This window comes from Prionailurus viverrinus, chromosome B2 (assembly GCF_022837055.1).
Source record: "Prionailurus viverrinus isolate Anna chromosome B2, UM_Priviv_1.0, whole genome shotgun sequence".
Lineage (NCBI taxonomy): Eukaryota > Metazoa > Chordata > Mammalia > Carnivora > Felidae > Prionailurus > Prionailurus viverrinus.
The window spans coordinates 142,734,172-142,756,727 of NC_062565.1; the positions used below are offsets into that span (position 1 = coordinate 142,734,172).

Genomic DNA, 22,556 nt, shown 5'->3' on the forward strand with positions numbered 1-22,556 from the left:
TTAGAACACTTAACTTTAATAACATATCTACATAAGTATAATATAGGAGGGTTTAATATCACTTTTTTGACAGTGCTCCCCATGTAATTTAACATACCAAGTAAGCCTGATTAGTTTAATTTCTCAAATCTTTGAAACGTTCCATGGGCCCTTTGTAACACCTCAGATTGTGGTCAAAGACTTTATTTTAGAATTTGGTTTTGGGAAGTATGTCAGAAAATATCAAAAGATTTGGATATTTGATTAAATAGAATCACAAGTCATTTTGAAAAAATATTTAATTATCCATTTAACCACAATGACAGTACAAGATTTCAAAAACCAATACAGAAGATTACATAGTTGTGAGCAAAATTGAACTCTTTTCATATTAAGACTCAGTTTTCTTAAGTAATCAAAGAGGTGATAAACATAAATTATTTTGGCAAACATGGAATAATTATTAGAGAACTTAAAAGGTAAAGAAAAAACCTTTGTTTACAATTTCTTACGAAATTGTAGACCAATAATAGTTCAAAAGAACTTTGTACCGTTAACAAAGAAAAAAACTAAAACATTGCACCAGGGTACTCTTGATATTAAAACTCATTTACTTATTTGAAATTATCCTAATCTTAGCCAGTACAGGCCACACGTAAAGTTTCTTTCTGAAGAGTTTCTCTGTAAACCTTACACACGTTTCTTTTTCACGTTCGGATTTTGTCCTAAAGTTTACCCTTTTAAATAACTAGTCTCACTTGAGGACAAAATTCTTTTCTTTTTCCTTAACAAACATGTATTTTATTCCTCATACTTTTGTTATCAAAAGCACATCCCATTTTCCTCACATACCAAGTTGTTTCCCTTATTATTTCCAGTGCTCTTAATTACATTCGTTAGAATTCTTAGTGCTTAGAAACCTTAATTTCTAGTGAAAACTGAGTAGTAAGCAACTGTGAATTGTTACACCAGAACTCTTTAGATTGGCAGTTTCATACTTTATATGAATTTTTTTCATAGTACAATAAAGCACAAAGTGTATTTATTAACAGACCCAAACGTATCCTTAGTTTCTCTGGAGTAAGACAGAAGTAGATTACTTAATGTTTCATTATTTTATCTTAATTGGAAATGATCTAGACAATCAGTGAACTTTACTCACCATTTAACTTCGTGAAATTTTAAGTTTTTAGGTTACCAAAGATTTTGGAAGCTATTTAAAAGCTACAAACCTTCTTATTTTATTTACATCTATTTAATTTACTTGTTCTTAACAGTTATGCTTAGCCTGCCCGTGAAACTTCATGAGGCATTAGACAAAGTCAGTTGTTATTCTGAGTTTTTTTCCTCTGACATATTTTACAACAGAGATACCGTAAGTTTATTTGACTTTTAGTAAACACAAGCAGAATGAAAGTTTATATTTAATGCTGATAACTGTAAATACATGTCTGCTTTAATTAAACCAGCAACCTTAAATTGGCTTTCATACCACATATTGTCCCAGGTCACATGAACTTGAAAAACATTTTGAGTTAGTTTCTATCTTTCTGAGTTTTAGGATGGCCAATCCTTACAAATGCTTGCCTTCAGATCAACTAAATAAAGGTCTTTTACAAATTAATTTTAGCAATATCATCCAGAGGTAGAGAAAACACGGACACACACAAAAATACACAGGCAAGATGTAAACAAAATCTTAATTTTGTTTCTTTTTTTTTCCTAATGTTTATTTATTTTTGAGAGACAGAGTGTGAGTAGGGAAGGGGCAGAGAGAGAGGGAGACACACAATTCAGAGCAGGCTCCAGGCTCTGAACTGTCAGCACAGAGCCCGACGCGGGGCTCGAACCCACGAACTGTGAGATCATGACCTGGGCCGAAGTCGGATGCCCAACCTACTGAGCCACCCAGGCACCCCTTAATTTTGTTTCTACTAATATTTGTGGAGAGGACATTACAGGCCCAATTTAAGATACTTCTCTCTTTTTTTCTTCAGTTTCAGGAGATTGTGGGCTGTGTTTACATTTCAAAGACATAAGATTATTAATTTCAAGGGACAGAGAATTTCAAAAAAGTTTTTTTTAAAGAGTTTCAAGGTGATTGTCATTTAAAATCTATTTTTTGGGGGGGCCTGGGTGGCTCAGTCAGTTGAGTGTCCAACTCTTGATTTTGGCTCAGGTCACGATCCCAGGGTCGTGGGATCAAGCCCCGTGTTGGATCCACTCTGAGCACGGAGCCTGCTTGAGATTCTCTTTCTGTCCCTCTGCCCCTCTCCCTGACTGCCCCTTGAATAAAAGAGAAAAAAAATTTTTTTAAGTAAAATTTACCTTTTTAAGGTACAGAATTTAGTTCCAATATCCTGATCTTTTATAATACGTACACACATTTTGAAAGGAATAGGTAAGGTTTGGAGATTGGTAAAGATAGGTGAACTTTCACTTGTTTCTAGAGTTGTAGTTCTGGTTTTAGAGAGATTTGTAAAATAAAGGCAGTTATTCCTAATTCCCCAAACACCTGGATTAGAGCCTGAGTATCAAGAGATTGACTCACATTTTTAACTATCAGGGAGAACTTTAACTAAAATGGGAACCAAGAGATTTCTGCCTTTGTAAAGTATGTATGAAGCATTTCAACAAGCATTTTTCTGGGTACAAAATTTACCCTTGGCTTCTGTCAGTCCCTAAACATTGGCCTTTTGCAGTGTCATTTGTATAAGGGCCTAGGAGAAATTTTGGTCATCTATTTCCTCAGTGAAGGGAAAGTTGTGAATATAGTCAAATAGCCTTTCTGATTACTTTCTGAATTCAGTGGGGTCATTTGAAAGTAGAGGTAAAAGGTACTTCATAATTTAAAAGATCCGACGCTGTTCAGAGGATGCAAATTCTTTTGCAGGGGGTTGTCTAGGACATACCTGCAAAGGACACAGTACAGGAATGCCTACTCTTCAGTAAACCCTGATCACAGAGCCCTGGAAAGTAGGAGCAAAGCAATCCTTATTGCCAGTCTCATGTGCTTTTGTTGAGATTTTCTGGCTTTCAGCTTTTACATGAGCAACCTTAGAGCCTAGAGATTAGGCCAGAGTGATCTCTGTAAATCTTGGAGGGAAAGGGAAGTTAAAACAGGCAGGTGAGCCTGGAATTTACTTTGGATGTGGATATTTATTTTTAAATCTTAAGGCTAATTTCTGTTCTTTTATCTGGTCAAGGGAGTCCCTGAGGCTAGCCATTACATTAATAAGACAATTGAGAGCTTTTTTTTTTTTTAATCTAAATATAGCCTATTTAAAGGATCCATTGTCTGGCCATTGGTGAGTTGGATCTATTAATAGCAACTCAAACCAATACGCCTTTTAGTGGTTTAACCAAAGATGCAAGAGGCATCCGCAGGGCATAAATGATGTAGCTCCCATGGTCCAAAAGTTTACTCCTAAAATTAGCCTAGGAAAGCAAAGGCACAGGCGGCAATAAGGGTGGTGTGGTGAAAATGCCGTGTTCAGTCTCCCGCAAGAATATGAGATGCCTCCAGTCCCAGATCCGCTAGTCCAACACCAAGCAGGTGCTCCTGGAATGGGACTTTCCAGCGCTAATCAAGCAATGAAGGCTGAGATGACACAGGTTCCTCTGGACTGGAACCTCTCATGACAGATACCCCTGAGAGCTGGCACAGCTGGACAGAGAGGAAGAGGCTTGGATACCCAGCCTATTCAACTGGCCACCAAGTGCACCCTCTGGATGGTGGAGACCAAAGAGAATATTCCCATTGGTCATAAAGCCAAGCTCCTAGGACATAGAACAAGATAAAAGGAAAAATCTAACAGCTTTATCTAAGCCTTAGGTTTCCTTAAGCCACACTAATAACTAAGAGGGATGTGCTGTTGGTTTGGAGACTGTTGTTTTAGAGTGTGCCTCATTGCAGGTGGCAGGTGACCTAGTGTCTGTCTACCCTGTTCTGTGACCAGTTGGTCCTATCATAGGAGTCTTCCTGAGGGTCTAGCAGCTTTTAAGTGCTTGGCCCATGCCCACCAATTTTGTGGCTTTGGCTTCCGAGATGGCCTTTAGCAACAGATGACAGACAAAAGGCACAGCCGAAGGAAAACAAAGACCATCTCTGGGAGGAAATGGATGAGTAACCAATGTGTACTCTACCAAATTTAACCAAAGAGTTGCTAAGCCCAAGGAACTAGTTCTACAAACCTTTTCTCCTGCTAATCTCAATTTAGAAAGCGAGTAGAGGACTCTCACCAGTGTTGCCCCATCCACTCTGCAGGGGGAGATTCTGGGAAGCTGATGTGGTGGGAAATCTCACTTTCTGTGGCTGCTTGTCAGTTGTCCTGGGATCTGTCAGCCTCAGCAGTGTGCTGGGGAATGGTGGCCAGCGAGTTAAAGCATCTTGCCACCTACACCGACAGTCAGATAGGAATTCTTCCTGCCCTTCTGGCCGGACTGAGAATCTAATTAACATGAGACCGCTTAACAGGAGAAAACCCAATTTAATAGCATATGTATGGGGAATCCACACAGATACGGAAATTCCAGAGACCGGCAAAATGAAATATATATGTAGCTGGGGCCCAGGGGTATAAGAGCACCTGGCTCCGGGGTCCCCAAACAGATGAGGTTTAGCTGCTCACCCCTGACAAAATCCAAAGGCAGAGAAACGAGATGTGGTGAAACAAGAAAGGAATTGATTTCACTGAGACCACCACTGGGAGGCCAGCAGACGAGCATCTCAGACTGTCTCCAGAGTGCCAAAAGTACTTCCGGGTTTATATAAGAGAAATGTGAGGCAAAGGTGGGCTGTGAAGGTCAAGTCAGTCATCAGTCAAGACCCCACATGTTGGGGTCAGTCATGTGGGGTCTTGCTGACTGAGGGCAGACCCTTTTTGCTTGAGGGGGTGGTTTTGGTTCCCATGAGTTAAGAGAGAAACTGGACAGAAGAACTGAATCACTTAGAAAGTTTGAGGTCAAAGTGGAGGTCGTTGAAGTTCTCCTCAAATATGTCGTTCTGAACTAAGGAGAAGGGGGCAGGGGTCTGGGACTTCTGAGGGAAGGAATGCACTTCACAGGGCAATGAGAGGAGTAGATACCTAGTCGTTAGATGTTTGGCCTGCCTTACAGATGGGTCACTCAGATAACATTTATCTCAGTGAGGGGTGCCTGGGTGGCTCAGTCATTTGAGCATCTGACTCTTGATTTCAGCTTGGGTCATGATCCCAGGGTCGTGAGATTGAGACCTGATATCAGCCTCCATGCTGAGTGTGGAGCCTGCTTGGGATTCTCTCTCCCTCTCTCCCCTCCCCAGCTTGCATGCGTGCGCGTGCGCGCGCGCGCACACACACACACACACACACACACACACACACGCTCCCCCCCCTCTCAAATAAATAAATAAGGACAACTCTGATAGAAAAAAATTTTTATCTCAGGAAATAACTCTTAGACCCCCACTCTAGATTTTTCTGTGCAGTTAAGGGAGAGGCAGAAGTTTCTCTTGAGCCCTCGGGGTCCCCATTGCCTTCAACTGAGAATAATCTTCACACCAGAGTGGCCCATCTTGGGGTGGCCTGCCTTCTGTCCCTACACCTTCTTTAGAAATTTCAAGAGCAACTTACCTAAAACGTGATAATTGATTCACGTCCTCTGGGAGAGTGTCTTAATGTTCATGGCCGTCTTGGACCTCAACCCTGCCATACGTTAACAGTTTTACTAATGACACAGGTGAAGCTATGAAAAGCATGCTTGGAAGCGCTAAGGGATAGTTGGATATAGTTGGATGACGGCTTCAGAATTCAGAAAACTTAGTAGGTTGGAACAATGGCTAAATCTAACAAGATGCAATTTTACAGGATAATTTAAGATTCTCTATTTGATTCAAAATAACAACTGAACAAGCACGGGCCAGGATTTAAATGAAATCACAGATTGATATAAACTGAAAAGCATTTAAGTCTTAATCATTTAGAATAAGGACAAATGTATATATAAAGGATGTCATAATGCTCTCAGAGTTTATTAAAGTGAGTTCTGTTTTTTCTGATGATCTTGTTGGTTATGTAAAAATGAGATACAGGGAGGAGTTAAGTGGTGGAGAAGTGGGGGACCCTAAGCTTGCCTCATCCCTCAAACACAGCTAGATAAATGTCAAATCATTTTGAACACCCAAGAAATGAATCTGAGGACTGAGGGAGCAAAACTACACAACTAGAGGTGAAAAAAACCACACTGGGGAGGGTAGGGGCTACAGAAGGTTGGTTTGGGGGAGAAGAGAACTGTGGATGCTGCAGTGGGGAGGGAGCCCTGACCATAGAGAAAGGAGAGAGAGAAATAGCGAAAGCGTGCATAGTGGACCGCACACAGAAGACTCTTCCCCAAAACCATTGACTGGGAAAAGCAGAGGGGCTTCTGCCACATGTTGTCATGAGCAGCAGAGCGCAGTCTGAAGCTTTACAAGTCTGCACCATTGCTAGTGTCTGGCAGGCGGTGCTCCTGTGGGAAGGAGGGTGGAGACCCAGGGGTGGACAGTGTAGCCTGAGGATCTCCTGGGTCACACAGGGAGAAACAGTTCCCGTGCTTGGAGTGCATTTGGGAGTGGCGGCCTCTCTGGGGATAGAAAGAACCAGTGGCACCAGTGTGCTGCCCAGTTTCCTAGCATAGGAACAGAGACACCAGCTGAGGGCAGTAAATCTTGGCGCCAACTTAGTGCAGAGCTTTACCATAAACTCCCAACTGCTGCATGATCCTGTGACCGCTTTTCTGGGACAAACTGGCAAACAGCAAAAAGTGTGGCAGGACTCTCCTCCAGAGTATCAGCGTGGGTCTGTGTCACGCAGGTAAAATTTGGAGTTTGGAGTTTGGAAACCCAGCCACATGCCTGAGATACAACACAGGAGTACTGTGCCACGCAGCAGGCAGACAGCCTGGATGCAGGCAGGGTGAAGGCAGGGGTCTGACAAAAGCTGGGGACACAAGAAAGGTGATAGTTTGCTTCTCTGTGAGGGCTTCCTAAAAAGTGGCGGGTGTGAGCTCCCGGCTCCGGGGACGAAAGAGCAGGATGACACCATTCCTTCCCTTCCCCATCAGCGTTGACCGACTTCAGTGCCATCCAGTGGAGGCTGGAGCTGCTTACACCAACACCCCCCCCCCTCACCCCCGACCTCCGCCTATGCCCTGCAGGTGCATCTCTACTAGAGCAAGTCCACCTGAGAATCAGTCCAGCAGGTCCCAACCCCAGAAGACCTGTTCAGATGCCTCACAGGCACCAAGTCTGATGATCATAGAGTGCTGCAAAGCTTCACTTCTAGGGGAAATAGGATCTAGCTTCCTTTTTTTTTTTTTTTTTTTTTTTTTTTTTTTGGATCTTCTTTTATAGGCAGACCACAACACACCTAGGATCTAGCTTCCCACCACCCCCCCAACCTTTTTTTTTTACCTCTTAGTAATATAGCCATTACATTCAGGAGCAGGAATACAACAGGCTTTCCTAACAATCACACCAAAAAACTGACCCAGACAAAATGACAAGATGGAGGAATTAACCCCAAAAGGAAGAACAGAAAGTCACGGTAAGGGATTTAATCAATACAGATACAAGGAAGATGTCTGAACCAGAATTTAAAACAGTAATCATACGGGTACTAGCTGGGCTTGAGAAAAGCATAGGAGACACTAAAGACTCCCACTGCAGGGATAAAAGAATTAAAAACTAGTCAGGCTGAAATAAAAGATGCTATAACCGAGATGCAATGACAGTGAAGATGGATGAAGCAGAGGAACGAATTCCTTAAAATTATGGAAAATAGGCTGAAAAGAAAGGGAAAGGTATTGGATCACAAATGTAGACTTAGGGAACTCTGAGACTCCTTAAGGCATAATAACATTTGTAGCATAGGAGTCCTAGAAGAAGAAGAGAAAGAAAAAGGAGCAGAAGGTTTACTTGAGTAACTATAGCTGACAACTTCCCTAATCTGGGGAAGAAAACAGACATCGAAATCCAGGAAGCACAGAGAACTCCCATTAAATTCAACAATAGCCAGCCATCAGCAAGACATATCATAGTCAGATTCACAAAATACACAGACAAGGAAAGAATTCTGAAAGCAGCAAAGGAAAAAAAGTCCTTAACCTACGAGGGAAAACAGATCAGGTTCACAGCAGATCTGTCCAAGGAAACTTGGCAAGCCTGCGGGGAGTGGCATGATCTGTTCAATGTGCTGAATGGGAAAATGTGCAGCCAAAATACTTTATCCACCAAGGCTGTCATTCAGAATAGAAGGAGAGATAAAGAGTTCCAAGACAAAAACTGAAGGAGTTTATGACCACTAAACCAGCCCTGCAAGAAATATTAAAGGGCCTCTTTGGGGGGAAAAAAGACCAAGAGCAACAAAGACTAGAAAGGAACAGAGAACATCACCAGAAACACCAACTCTACAGGTAACACAATGGCACTAAATTTATATCTTTCAATAATCAATGTAATGTAAATGGACTAAATACTCCAATCAAAAGACATAGGATAAATGGATAAAATAACAAGACCCATCTGTATGCTGCCTACAAGAGATGCATTTTGGACCTATAGACATCTGCAAATTGAAAGTGAGGGGATAGAGAACCATGTATCATGCTAACGAACACTAAAAGAAAGCCAGAGTAGCCATACTTATATCAGACAAACTGGATTTTAAACCAAAGATTGTAATGAGAGATGAAGAAGGGTATTATATCAAAATTAAGGGGTGTATCCATCAAGAAGATCTAACAGTTGTAAATATTTATGCCCCCAACTTGAAAGTTCCCAAATATTTAAATATATAAATCAATTAATAACAAACATAAATTCATTGGTAAGTTTCAAGAGTAATGGGAGACTTTAATACCCCACTTACAACAATGGATAGATCATCTAAGCAGAAGATCAACAAGGAAACAATGGCATTGAATGATACACTGGACCAGATGGACTTAACAGATGTATACAGAACATTTCATCCTAAAGCAGCAGCATACATGTTCTTTTTGAGTGCACGTGAAACATTCTCCAGAACAGATCACATACTCTGTTCCAGATCAGCCCTGAACAAGTATAAAAAGACTGAGATCATACCATGCATATTTTTAGACCACAACACTATGAAACTTGGAATAAGCCTCAAGAAAAAATTTGCAAAGACCACAAATACATGGAGATTAAAGAACATCCTTCTAAAGAATGAATGGGTTAACCAGGAGATTGTAGAAGAAATGCAAAGAAAAAAAATACATGGAAGCAAATGAAGATGAAAATATGACAGTCCAAAACCTTTGGGATGCAGCAAAGGTGGTCCTAGGAGGGAAGTATAGGGCAATACAGGCCTACAACAAGAAGCATGAAAAGTCTCAAATACACAACCTAACTTCACACCTTAAGGAGCTAAAAAAGGAACAACAAATAAAGCCTGAAGCCAGGAGAAGAAGGGAAATAATAAAGATTAGTTCAAAAAATAAACAGTCTAGAAACAAACAAAAAACAGTAGAACAGATCAGTGAAACTAAGAGCTGATTCTCTGAAAGAATTAACAAAATTGAGAAGCCCCTAGCCAGACTTATCAAAAAAAAAAAAAAAAAAAAAAAAAGAGAAAAGACCCAAATAAGTGAAATCATGAACATACGAGGAGAGATCACAACCAACACCACAAAAATACAAACAATTATAAGAGAATATTATGAAAAATTCTATGCTAACAAACTGGGCAATCTGGAAGAAATGGACAAATTCCTAGAAACATAGAAACTACCAAAACTGAAACGGGAAGAAATAGAAAATTTAAACAGTCCCATAACCAACCAAGAAATTGAATCAGTAATCAAAAATCTTGCAACAAACAAAAGTCCAGGGCCAGATGGATTCCCTCGGGAATTCTACCAGACATTTAAAGAAGAGTTAATACCTATTCTTCACAAACTGTTACAAAAAATGGAAGTCAAAGGAAAACTTACAAACTCATTCTCTGAGGCCAGCATTACCTTGATTCCAAAACCAGACAAAGACCCCCACCAAAATAGAGAATTATGGGCTAGTATCCCTGATGAATATGGATGCAGAAATTCTCAAGATACTAGCAAATTGAATCCAACAGTACATTTAAAGAATTATTTACCACAATCAAGTGAGATTTATTCCTGGGCTACAAGCTTGGGTCAGTAGGCACAAGTCAGTGTGATACACCACATTAATAAAAGAATGGATAAGAACCATACAGTTCTCTCAATATATGCAGAAAAATCATTTGACAAAATATAGCATTCATTCTTGATAAAAACCCTCAACAAAGTAGGTACGACTATCCAATGGAAAAAAGACAGTCTTCTTCAACATATGGTGCTGGGAAAACTAGACAGCAACATGCGGAAGAATGAAACTGGACCAGTTTCTTATACCATACACAAAAATAAATTAAAAATGGATGAAAGATCTAAATTTGAGACTAGAAACCATCAAAATCCTAGGGAACACAGGCAACAACCTCTTTGACATAAGCCGTAGCAACTTCTTACTAGACAAATCACCAGAGGTAGGGGAAACAAAAGCAAAAATGAACTATTGGGACTTCATCAAGATTAAAAATCTTCTGCACTGTGAAGGAAACAATCAACAAAATTAAAAGCCTACTGAATGGGAGAAGATGTTTACAAATGACATAACCTGATAAAGGGCATCCAAAATCTGTAAAAAACAAACAAACAAACAAACTTATTAACCAAATTCAATACCCCAAAAACAAGTAACCTAGTTAAGAAATGGACAGAAGACATGAATAGACATTTTTCTAAAGACATCCAGATGACCAACAGACACATGAAAAGATGCTCAACATCACCTCATCATCAGGGAAATACAAAGCAAAACTACAATGAGATACCACCTCATACTTGTCAGGATGGCTAAAATTAACTCCAGGAAACAACAGATGCCGGTGAGGATGCGGAGCAAGGGGAACCCTCTAGCACTGTTGGTGGGAATGCAAACTGATGCAGCCAGTTGGAGGTTCCTCAAAATGTTAAAAAAAAAAAAAAAAAAAAAAAAGAACTACGCTATGATCTAGCAGTTGCACCACTAGGTATTTCCCCAAAGGATACAAAAATATAGATTCAAAGGGACATGTGAACCCTGATTTTATAACAGCATTATCAACAATAGCCAAACTATGGAAACAACCCTAGTGTCCATCAATTGATGAATGGATAAAAGAGATGTGGTATATGTATACAATGGAATATTACTCAGCCATCAAAAAACCCCCGAAACCTTGTCATTTGCAACACTGTAGGTGGAGCTAGAGTGTATTGTGTTAAGTGAAATAAGTCAGAGAAGGACAAATGTACGATTTCACTCATATGTGGGATTTAGGAAACAAAACAGATGAACATATGGGATAGGGAAAAAAGAGGGAAGAAATCATAAGAGACTCTTAATGATAGAGAATAAATAGGGTTGGTGGAAGGGAGGTAGGGTGGGGATGGGGTAAATGGATGATGGGTATTAAGGAGGGCACTTGTGATGAGCACTGGGTGTTATATGTCAGTGATAAATCACTAAATTCTATTCCTGAAACTGATATTACACTATGTGTTAACTAACTAGAATTTAAATGAAAATTTGGAAAAAAAAAAACCCCACAGGACAAGGGATAAGCTACGATTTCACAAAAAGTCAAATGAGTGTGCTTAACTAAAACAAGTTTGGCATTTGGAAAGGTGAACTAGTTATATAGAAATATCACTTACATGCAAAACTTCTGGTCTCAAGGGTGTCAAATTAATAAATCTGTCCATCCCTTGAATTTTTTTTTAGCTTTTACTTGAGTGTCTCTGTTTTTAAAATGAGGTAGCTGCATTGCTGAAGATGGGCTGCTTTCCCCCCGAGATTTAATTGTGATTTATGTGAAACCAGAGAATCAGATGCCTAAGAATGGGGGCTTGCCTTCTGCATTCTTACTGCCTTATGGACTTTTTTGCTGACAGTTTTTTGGTCATCTTGAACTGTTTAATTCTTTCTTGTTCATTTTAGGTTCTAGCGTTTTGTTTTTTGTTTTGCAAAATAGGAAATGCAGTAGTATATTTCTATCCAGTGTTGCTCTTTATTTAGAATGTCCTTTTAATAAATTCTTTGGTTTGGGATTATTGGTTTGTATCAGCTTGGATCTCTTGTTTGTGCGACAGAATCTTTTTTTTTTTTTTTTTATTTTTTTTTTTCAACGTTTATTTATTTTTGGGACAGAGAGAGACAGAGCATGAACGGGGGAGGGGCAGAGAGAGAGGGAGACACAGAATCGGAAACAGGCTCCAGGCTCTGAGCCATCAGCCCAGAGCCTGACGCGGGGCTCGAACTCACGGACCGCGAGATCGTGACCTGGCCGAAGTCGGACGCTTAACCGACTGCACCACCCAGGCGCCCCGATGTGCGACAGAATCTAAACTCACGTTAGCGTAGGCACACAAAAAATCCATTGGCTCTTGTGACTGAGAGGTCCACAAACAGAGGTAGCCTCAGGCTTGTCCTTCAAGTGATCTCCTTGGGACACTCTCTCTCTGCCATTCCACTCCACCAGAGATGGACCTTCTCCATACCTCAACTAGTTAGCCATTGGCGACATTTTCAGAGAAAATTAACCATCCGTGCTCCGCAGCAGCTGTATATTTCTAGGAAAGAGTTCGAATTATTCCTGTTTGGATTATATGCTCACCAATCACTTAGAGCCAAGGCAGGAACAGTTTCCAGAAAGAAGAGATGTGAAGCAGACAGAATAATAGATGCTTACAACCTGGTCAAGAGGATTGAATATTTTTATACCTGTCTCTCTTCCCTCAAAAGGAAATCTGTGTTAAGGATGATGGATTATGCACATATCAGGTGTGTGGCAGCACGTTTAGTATTCCAGTGCCTGGAACGTTGAGAGCTTTGGATCTGCTAATGTTTATTTGCCTGTAGCCAGATAATGGAGCTTGTGTTTAAGGCTGCTGTCTACTATCTCTTGACCTTCGTCTGAAATACTTTCTGGTATTGCTATTGAAGAGATTAGTTACTGTTGACGGCGGTGTGTGTTCAGCATATGGTATCACATCATCTGCCCAGGATCTGTGTAGACACTTAGCTCCCGAAAATACTTGAATCATTTCTTAAAGTGTAGCCAGTACTGGGGAAAGCAGTATCAAAGACTGGAGTTTTCCGGAGTGCCTGTGTGGCCCAGTCAGTTGAGCGTCCAACTTCGGCTCAGGTCATGATCTCATGGTCTGTGAGTCTGAGCCCCTCATCGGGCTCTGTGCTGACAGCTCAGAGCCTGGAGCCTGCTTCTGACTCTGTGTCTCCCTCTCTCTCTCTGCCTCCTTCCTAGCTCATACTCTGTCTCTCTCTGTCTCTCTCTCTCTCTCTCTCGAAAATTAAATAAACATTAATTTTTTTTTTAAATGGGCTTTTTCTGTCAAAGGCGGCATGAAAGAAACATAGTAGGACTGATGGGCAGTGGGGGTGGGGGTGAGCCTCTTCAAATAGTGTCAGTGGTAGAGACGGGGAAACTGGGAGGTGATGGGGGAGAGAGAGAGAAGTCAGATGGAAGCCAGATACAAGGATGGGAATAAAAAAGGAGGTAATGGGAGACAGCGCCCCAAGGCTTTGAAGACAGCACTTCCAGGCCACCTGAACTTGATAAGATCAGAGGAGTTGCTGAAATTTGTTTTCTCTTGACATGTTACGCTCATTTGGGGAGGTGCTTTTTTTTGTTGTTCTCTTTTGTGTTCTTTTGTCCTCCAAAATTTCTTCCCATTCTAATTTTTAAGAAGCATCTCTAGGTGTTTGTTTTTTAATAAGGCTTAAATCAGTGTTTATGTAAACCTGTAATGTTTGTATACATTTTTCCATGGCTAACGTTCAGTCATATTTAAATGTGTAAGGGGGTGTCCATTTTTAGTTTTTCACTTGTTTCACCAAGTCACAAGTTTGATACACAAGTTTTGGCACACAGGAAGAGGCTTTGGTATTCTGTATTGGGGCTTAGATTTAGCCGGATTAAAAAATTGTTAACCAAGATTCTTAAAAAAAAGCAATAACAAAACAGCAGGTTCCACGTCTGGCTCTTGTGTGCACACCAGGGCCCTTCCCAGGAAGCCCGCAGCCCTGGGGGTTGTGTCCTGGCCCCGAGGACCCTCCTCACCCCCCTCACACATTTACGTGCACCTGCCCTCATTGCATGAGGAATTGAGATTAGGGAGACATGGTTTTTAAAAAGTACCCCCCAACGGGACTAGAAGAATTCTATCTACTTTTGCAGCTGTATGAGAAAAAAGACCTCACAGTTTCGTTGTCCTTGTAATGACCTCAGGACAGCTGTCATGCTCACAGAGTTCTCAGTGCTTGTGACCTGCCCCCCCAGCCCCCTTCCTAGCCTCTCTGGACAGAAGTCCAGGAGGATGCCATTCTGTGACTGACAGACAGTAAACTAGCATTTGCTTCTAACATTTTGTAATGAAAAAAAAAAAATCTCAAACGTGTAGAAAAATCAAAATCCTTTTCCTTTGAACACCATCAACCTACCATCTAGATTCTATAAATAACATTTTGCTATACCTGCTTTATTGCATTTTCATGCGTCAGTCCGTCTTATTATTCTTAATGGGTTTCAAAATAAATTAGTATTTGGAGTTTTTTTTTTCTTTAACCTTTTATCATTAGATGTGAATCCTTAATCCTTGTTCTAAGGATTTCAGGCATCATTACGCAAGTGTGGGGAGAGTTCACTGACAAGAACAGTTCTCGCCATATGGTGGGTGTTCAGTAAATATTTGTTAAGTGAGTGCAGTTCCATTAGTCCTATTTGACTAGCCCTGTGCATATACTTGAACTTGCTGCTTGGGACAGTTACTTTGAAAATAAACCCTATGTTTCCTAGGTACATGTTATCCCCAGTTTATGATGGACCTTCTTTTATGAGATAATCCATGAAAGACAAATATTTAGAATTTGAAGCGCATTAAAAATGTATATTCACTAAGTACTACAAAAGTATATAAAAGACATGTTTTTCACAGCACTGATTGTCTTGGAATATGTGTGTGGCAGAATTCCTGGGAATTCTGCACAGCTGCTCACGTCAACCAAAACAGCTTTCCTTTAGTCAGTTTTCCACGAAATTACGATTTTATTGCAGGGAACATTTGCAAATCACAGCTGTTAGGTTACCTGGCCAGTATGCACAGCCCCGTGTAGATCACTGCATAGTAGGAAGTATTCTAGTAGAAGTATGTAAATACATCTTGCCACCCACATCTGAAATTCTGAGTTCAGTTGGCCAGGGGTACTGCATTATTAAAATTCATCCCAGTGGCTCTAGATAAAGCATAGTGAACATTTTCACTGCCAGGGAATAATCTAAACATGTATGAATCTTGTGTGTGTGTGTGTGTGTGTGTGTGTGTGTGTGTTCGTGTGTGTTCCTTCGGTCCCCGAGAGTGAGTGGGCCCAGAATGAACGATATCTCTATTTCCACCTCTCACCTCTTTAAAGAAAAGGTGTGCTTCCCACCCCTCCCCACCCCCCACCCCCGCCGATGAAACAAGTGTATTTTGAGAACACCTTGGGGGCTGATCTCTAAATGCAGCGTGGGCCACCTTTCTTCTTTCCAAAACAGAGTAGGGGCTCTCATTCTTGGTGTCCTTTTTCCTCACAATAGGGCTGATGAATCATTTTGGTGATATGTCTTCCTTTATTTCAAAATAACCACAGCCATGAAGTGTTTGTTCATTACCAGCATGTTTACAAAGTGGACAATAAAGGTTGTTTTTTTTACTGTTAAGTTTATGTTTGTAACTTCCTCTGCTTGTCTCTATTCCCAATAGGCTCGGGTTATGTATGATTTTGCTGCTGAACCTGGAAATAACGAACTGACGGTTAATGAAGGAGAAATCATCACAATTACAAATCCGGTAAGACAACTATTAGGTTTAAACCCGATTGTCTCTTAAAGGATTTAATAAATTGATCATTCACACCGACACGAATTTTTTTTCTGGTGCTTATGAAGTATTGATGATGAAGTAAGACTCTATTTTATAAACATTGATAAAAGTTAAGTCCTCTAAAGGTAGTTGGATGGGGTTCCATCAGACAGAAATGGAAAGAGACATCCCAGCCAGATCCCAGCCAGATCACAGGTACAGAGATTAGAACGTATTCAGTGTTTCTTGGAAGTCACAGCTATTGTTGGTTGACAGCCCTACGAGCCAGATGTCTGGCTGATACTACACGTGTGTTCTTGAATGTGTTTTCCCCATGAACTCCACGAGCTAAGGACTTCTCATCTCTGTTTTACAAATGAGGGTAATGAGACATAGAGGTTAAGCAACTTGCTCAAGATCATTTTGCCTATAAGTGGCGGGGCAAGGATTCAAAGCCACATCTGTTGAGCCTCTGAGCCTCTGCTCTTGCTCTCTGCTGGGAACACTACAGGTAAACAAGGGTTCCCAAGGGTACAGGGTACACGTAGGCCTGTAGCAGACAGGCTAAGAAAACTGGCTCTTAGCCAGATCGGATAGGACCTGTGGGCCAGGCTGTAGACCTTGGGCTTCATCTGTAAGTAGTGGATTCTTTTAAGAGCTTTGCTTGGTTTTTATTGTTGATGCTGTCGTAGGCAGGTGGCAAGATGACACCTGCACTTCAGGGAAATTAACCTAGCAGAGGTATGTTGAACGAACTGGTGTGGCTGGAGTCTGGGGATGTGCCTTTCGGCGGTAGCGACAGGAGTTGGAAAAAGCTAGACACGGGAGGCTTTGTGGAGTCAGCCCCAGAGGACTTGGTGCCAGGTTAGATACTGGTGGGAGAAAAGAGGCAAGGATCCATAAGGTTTTTGGCTCTGACCTTTAACCTAAGAGAATGGTAGATTTATTAAAGTATACGAGTCATGAAGAAGAGCTTCTTTGGAAAGGTTAAATGAGTTTCTTGTTGGATGTGTAGAGTTTGAAGAAAAGCAAATAATTAGCCCTTCCCTATAGCTTTGCATCATAAAAATGGAAATGCCGAGCTGGGGGTAAGAGCTGGGAATAGGCCAGCTCCCTGGACACCTCAGGGAGTAGCCTGTGAGGAGGGTTGCCAGGACAACCGAGAGGCACTGGGAAGGAAAGGGGGAGATTCTGGGGCTCCCCCTGGTGGGAGGGACCGAGGGCAGCACGGAGACCAGGGACAGAGGACAGCGAATGAGCAAGAGAATGATGGCTTCTTAATATTGGTACTGTTTTCAAAACTTGTCTTCTGTGCTTTAGATACAGAAAAGAATCACTGGGTAGGAACAGTATATAAGCTTTAGATAATACACCAGGTGTAGATAAGTAACTAGGTCCTATTTTTAATCATAGGAGAAATTAAAGATTCTTTACCCTTCTGATTTTTCTTAATGGAGAAATCATCTTGATTTCTTGGTAAAATAGTATTGAATTTAAGTTGCTGTCATGGTTACAAATGGACAAAGTTGTGGCTAAAGTGATTTTTGAAGAAGAATGTGTTACCTAGATTCAGGTAGTTATTAACTAAGACGCGATTTATGAACTTACGACAACTCTTACTATTATAAGGTGAAAAGGTAGGTCTTTGTTGAAATAATGGATTGGAAAGTGGGAATTCTGGTATAGAGGACTTTATTATTTAATATTGTTTATCCAGAAGAGCTAAGGAACCATGGATCGGTTAGCTTTTCCTAAAGAGCAGGCAATCTCAAAGCTTAGTGGCTTAATCGAAAAACCTTTTGCCGCTTTGCTCAAGAACTTATGGGTTGGCTGGATGGTTCTACTGACCTGAGATGCCTCTCCTGTCTTCAGTCACCTGGTGCGCAGCTCTGGGCCAAGTGCTTTAACCTGTGCTCACGCATGTGCCTGGCGATTCCCCTCCTGGTGGCTGACTTCGGTTGGGGCAACAAGGAAATTGGGCCTTTTTTTGTCATCATCCGGCAACCCAGATTATTCCCACAGCAGCTCTTTTGAAAAAAGTGTGCAAAGCCCCTTGAGGCCAGACTCTGAACTCACCCCGTATTATTTCCACCTCATTCTGTTGGCCATAGAGGTCACCAAGCACATCACGGCTTCCAGAGGGGGTGGTATCCTTCTGCCTCTTGACAGTCGGAGCTGCGAACCATTTTTATAGTCTGCCACCAACCGATAAATAGAAAGGAATTACACAATGATGGCATTCTGTTCTGTTGAATAGGCTACTTTGCAATCTTCATTACTTGTTTAATGTCTTCAGATTATATCATTTTCTAAAGTAAAAGAGAAGCCTTGGGAATTTAAAACTTTGAACAGTGTTAGATCAGTGGGAATAAAGAGCTTAACGTTAATTATTTTTTCCTGTATGACAACTCCCAAAGCAAAATTTTGCAGGCAACTCCAACTGTAATCTTGGTCTTTTTTCTTTTCTCTTTTTAAACGTTACTAGGATGTTGGTGGAGGATGGCTAGAAGGAAGAAACAGCAAAGGAGAACGAGGGCTTGTTCCCACAGACTATGTCGAAGTAAGAACTTATTGTCATATAGTAAAACCTGGTCTTTGTCAAACGTCTTTTTATGAATTATGGAAAGTAGCAACTTTATTTTTGATCAGAAAGTTTCCACTGTAAAAGTAATACCTGGTAATTATGTAAAATGTGAACAATACATTGAAGTAGAACTAAGAAAAAATATTACCTATAGACCTGTGCTCCAAAGAGTGACTCCATATTTAGATTAAGTTCCTTTTAGGGAGAGCAACTTTTAAGTACTCTGAATAAATGCCCCTATTTTTCCTGTGTTTATGTTGTGTAATAGCTGCTGCCTATAATACTGTTTACATTACAGAGTTCATTCACAAAGTTTAAAAAGTTTTTTTTTTTTTTTTGAAGTAGTTCTCTTCTCTCTGTGCTGGCTTTGGACATATCTCTTCAGTTCCTTCTCCCCATTTCCATAGACAGAGGGTCTTGGATGAACTAACTTCTGGGACCTATTGCCTGGTTTTAAGCTGTATTCCCATAGATGCCAAGGATAGTGTTACAGCATCTGGGAGGAGCCTCCCAGCCTGGGACACACCCACTCAGCTGACACCGCCCCCCCCCCAGCCCACCCTGAGCCAGACTCCTGGCGCCCCCTGCTGGTTGTCTGTAGGTCACTCAAAATTGAGTCCTGGGAACTGAGCTTGCCTTTCCACCCAGGTGACTGAAACTAAGGTGGCCTGGTGCCCTGGGAGTAAAACTGAACAAGAACAAGGTGCCTATGGTTCCCCTCCAGCAGAGAGGAATAATGCCCTGGGAGGATGTTTACCTGGGCACTGCCTGCAGAATGGGAAGACTGTCCGTCTGTTGTTCTGATCGAGAGTTGGGGTGGGGAGTTTTGAACCCTCTGGAGAATCTGATGAAATCTGGGGCCCTTCTCGGAAATATGTGCCCATGCATGTACCCCAACCTCTTCTGTAGAGTTCCACAGGGTTCACGGGCCTCTGGACTCAGTCCACCTGTCTTATACTTATGTTGTGCTTTACCTCGGTGCACTGTGTATTCAGGACTCTAAAAATAGACAAGAATGAGAAAAATCTAAGGATTTAAGTTAGTGCTGGCATTAATTGCATTTTCTAGAACTCTGCATACTTCTAGAAAGGGATGGTTAATACAGATGTTCTGGGGCTTGCTTACCTTTTAAAAATATAAACCCCTTTTCCATAATAGATGACAATTCTTGCTTGCCCTCAGAGACTCTAACTCTGAAATAACCCTAATCTATAAAAATAACTGTGGTTCTTTCTAATATTCAGATCTTGCCCAGTGATGGAAAAGACCCATTTTCTTGTGGAAATTCAGTGGCCGACCAAGCCTTCCTCGATTCTCTCTCAGCGAGTGCCGCTCAGGCCAATTCATCAGCTGCCAACAGTAATAACCAGGTGAGTCTTCCATCATCTGGCTGGACTGAGCACAGCGCATTTGTGAGAGCTTGTGATGCCTCCGAGCCATTGCCATCCCCGGAAAGCATAAACAAAATAGCTGTTAGATGTGTGTGTGGCGTTTCTGTTGGGTATTAACAAAGAACTTGCCTGTTAGGCGGGCTAAACACTTTTTAAAGATGATTATAAGAGAGAATGCAGGGTGTTCATTGAGAGTTGCTTTTAAAAGTCTGGCATGATATGAACACGGACCTTGTAAGGTACAAATATTCTCTCAAGTGGGGAAAGAAAAGCAGGGTCCTATGCTGAGGTGATCTGTGTCAACACTCCGCTGAAACAGGAGACGATTTCTCAGACCTTGACATGGTCGTTACACTCTCAGAGCCCCCACGTCTTGTGGACACTACACGTGTAACAGTGGCTGCAAATCCAGCACTTAGCACTCGGTATCTTGTATTGCTTCTAGAAAACTTACAATAGTGGGATGATTTGGGAAAAATACACTGAAATTCTACATTGATTTTAAGGAAAGTTTGGCCAGTTCAGGTGACTCTGCCTAGTTATCGTAAAATGATTACCTTGGGCGAGTGTCAGCAAGAACAGTCAGAAGATGGACATCAAAATGTTACCCTTCCTAAATCTTTAGAAGCAACTCGGCTTCAGGGGATGTTATTTCGTGATACTCTTTAACTACAAAAAAGGTTTTGAATTATGTGAAGCCTAATAGTCGTATCGCTTGAGAATTATTTGCGTGCAGAATGTTTATATTTTAACCTTCCAAGAGAATTTCTCAAAGTGCTATTACCATATGTTAACTGCAGGTTTTACACATTTTTAGATAGCTTTTGATGGACATCCTGAGTTACAACTTAGTCTGACCCAAATACTTAAAATTCAGAGGCAGAGTGATCACCACAGTTGAGCATTTGCCTGTATTTTGTAATTCTAATACCTGAGGACCCTGGGCAGTTAAAGACTACGCAAGATAAAATGTGAGACAGTAGTAGTTAGGGGCACCTGGGTGGCTCGGTTGAGTGTCCCACTTGATTTCAGTTCAGGTCATGATCCCGGGGTCGTGGGATCAAGCCCCGTGTTGGGTTCTGTGCTGAGTGCGAAGCCTGTCTAAGATTCTCTCTTCTCCTCCTCCTCCCTTTGCCCCTCTCTCCTGCTTGCACTTTCTCTCTCTCTCTCAACAAAATAAAATCATATTTTTTAAACTGTGAAGCCATGGTAGTTAAACCTTCCTTGAAGTTTCACCAGGGATTCTCAGCGCGAGCACTGTTGACCTCTGGGGCCTGAGCTTCAGCTTGTGATGTTTAGCAGCACCCCTGGCCTTGATTCACTACGTGCCAGTGACATCCCGTTGCCCTCAGTTGTAACAACCAAAATTATCTGCAGATGTTGCCAGATGTCCCCCGGGTGCAAAGTCAACCAGCTGAGTTCACTGAGTTAGACAAAAACATCAGGGAAGTGGGTTTGCACTGAGTAAAAGACAACATTTTAATAAAAGGGAATGATGTTCAGATGATCATAGAATAAATGAAGGAAACAAAAGATGGAAATATTCATCTTATTTTTGTTTTAATTTTTTTAGTGTTGAGAGAGAGAGAAAGAGAGAGAGAGAGAGAGAGAGAGAATATCCCAAGCAGGCTCCTTGCTGTCAGTGCAGAGCTGGACGTGGGGCCCAGACACTCAAACCGCAAGACCGTGACCGAGGCGAAATCAGAGTCGGATGCTCAACCGACTGAGCCACCCAGGCGTCCCAGTTCGTCTTATTTTAATTCAAGGACCTACATCAACCATTATCTCAGGATAGGCTGAAGCACTCTGCACACAAAGTTGCAGTCAGGCTCCAGTCTTGCCCTGTTGTGAAATAGCTTCCTCGGTGTTTAAATGTAGCAATACAGACGGATTAGCATAAGTATAAATGTTTTTTCTTCCAGGTTGTTTAGAAGAAAATATAACCACCTTTTCGAAGTTGGATTTTACTAATCCGTTCGGACATACTAAATCTAGCCAGATCCTTTGAAAGCAAAGAAAAAGTGAACTGAAACTAGAAGTAACAACATAAAGCAAGCATGACCATAATTAACTGAGCATTTGGATTTAATTTAAATCAAGTAAAAATATTTTTAATAACCGTCTATGCCTTCGGTTATCTGGGATAGGAAAATAACTTAAATAGGCCAAAATGGTGATGATGTTCATACATACCATGAAAACTGTCCTGACCAAGAAACCAGGCAGCCATTATCAATTAGTAGCTTTTAAAACTTTTGCTGTCGGGTTTACTCATTCTTTCATTTTCTGGATGTCAATGAGAAAATACTGTTTTTGTCCCAGGGATGTGCCTCTTGGGATTTTCTAATTACTCTGGCACTGTGTTCTCTCCCAGAGCTCAGTCTGATTTGGAGGACAAGTATGTCAGAGGCGCCGGCTCTCTCTGTCCCCCGGTCAGGCCGTGCAGGGCACACCCCCTGTCCCCTCCGCACACCGTTCACTTCCGAACCAGCATCTGTCTGCTGTCCTCGGCACCGATGATTTGAAAGTTGGCTTTCTTCCCACACACGCAGATTAAAGCTCTGCATTTAGCTCCTGGTTATCAAACTTTCTGACTGTTGTATCTTTCCTCTAAATCGTGTATCTTTTTTTTTTTT

The 22,556-nt window shown here is 41.4% G+C and overlaps 1 protein-coding gene across 2 annotated transcripts in view; it reads left to right on the top strand.

Annotated features, from left to right (window-relative positions):
• SNX9 (sorting nexin 9) overlaps nt 1-22,556 on the top strand; it is a 125,916-nt gene that overhangs the window by 42,321 nt on the left and 61,039 nt on the right. For both annotated transcript variants that reach the window (XM_047858259.1, XM_047858258.1), the window contains exons 2-4: nt 15,847-15,933; nt 18,431-18,505; nt 19,774-19,899. In XM_047858259.1, the coding sequence (XP_047714215.1) occupies nt 15,847-15,933; nt 18,431-18,505; nt 19,774-19,899 (288 nt within the window). The remainder of the gene's footprint in view (nt 1-15,846; nt 15,934-18,430; nt 18,506-19,773; nt 19,900-22,556) is intronic.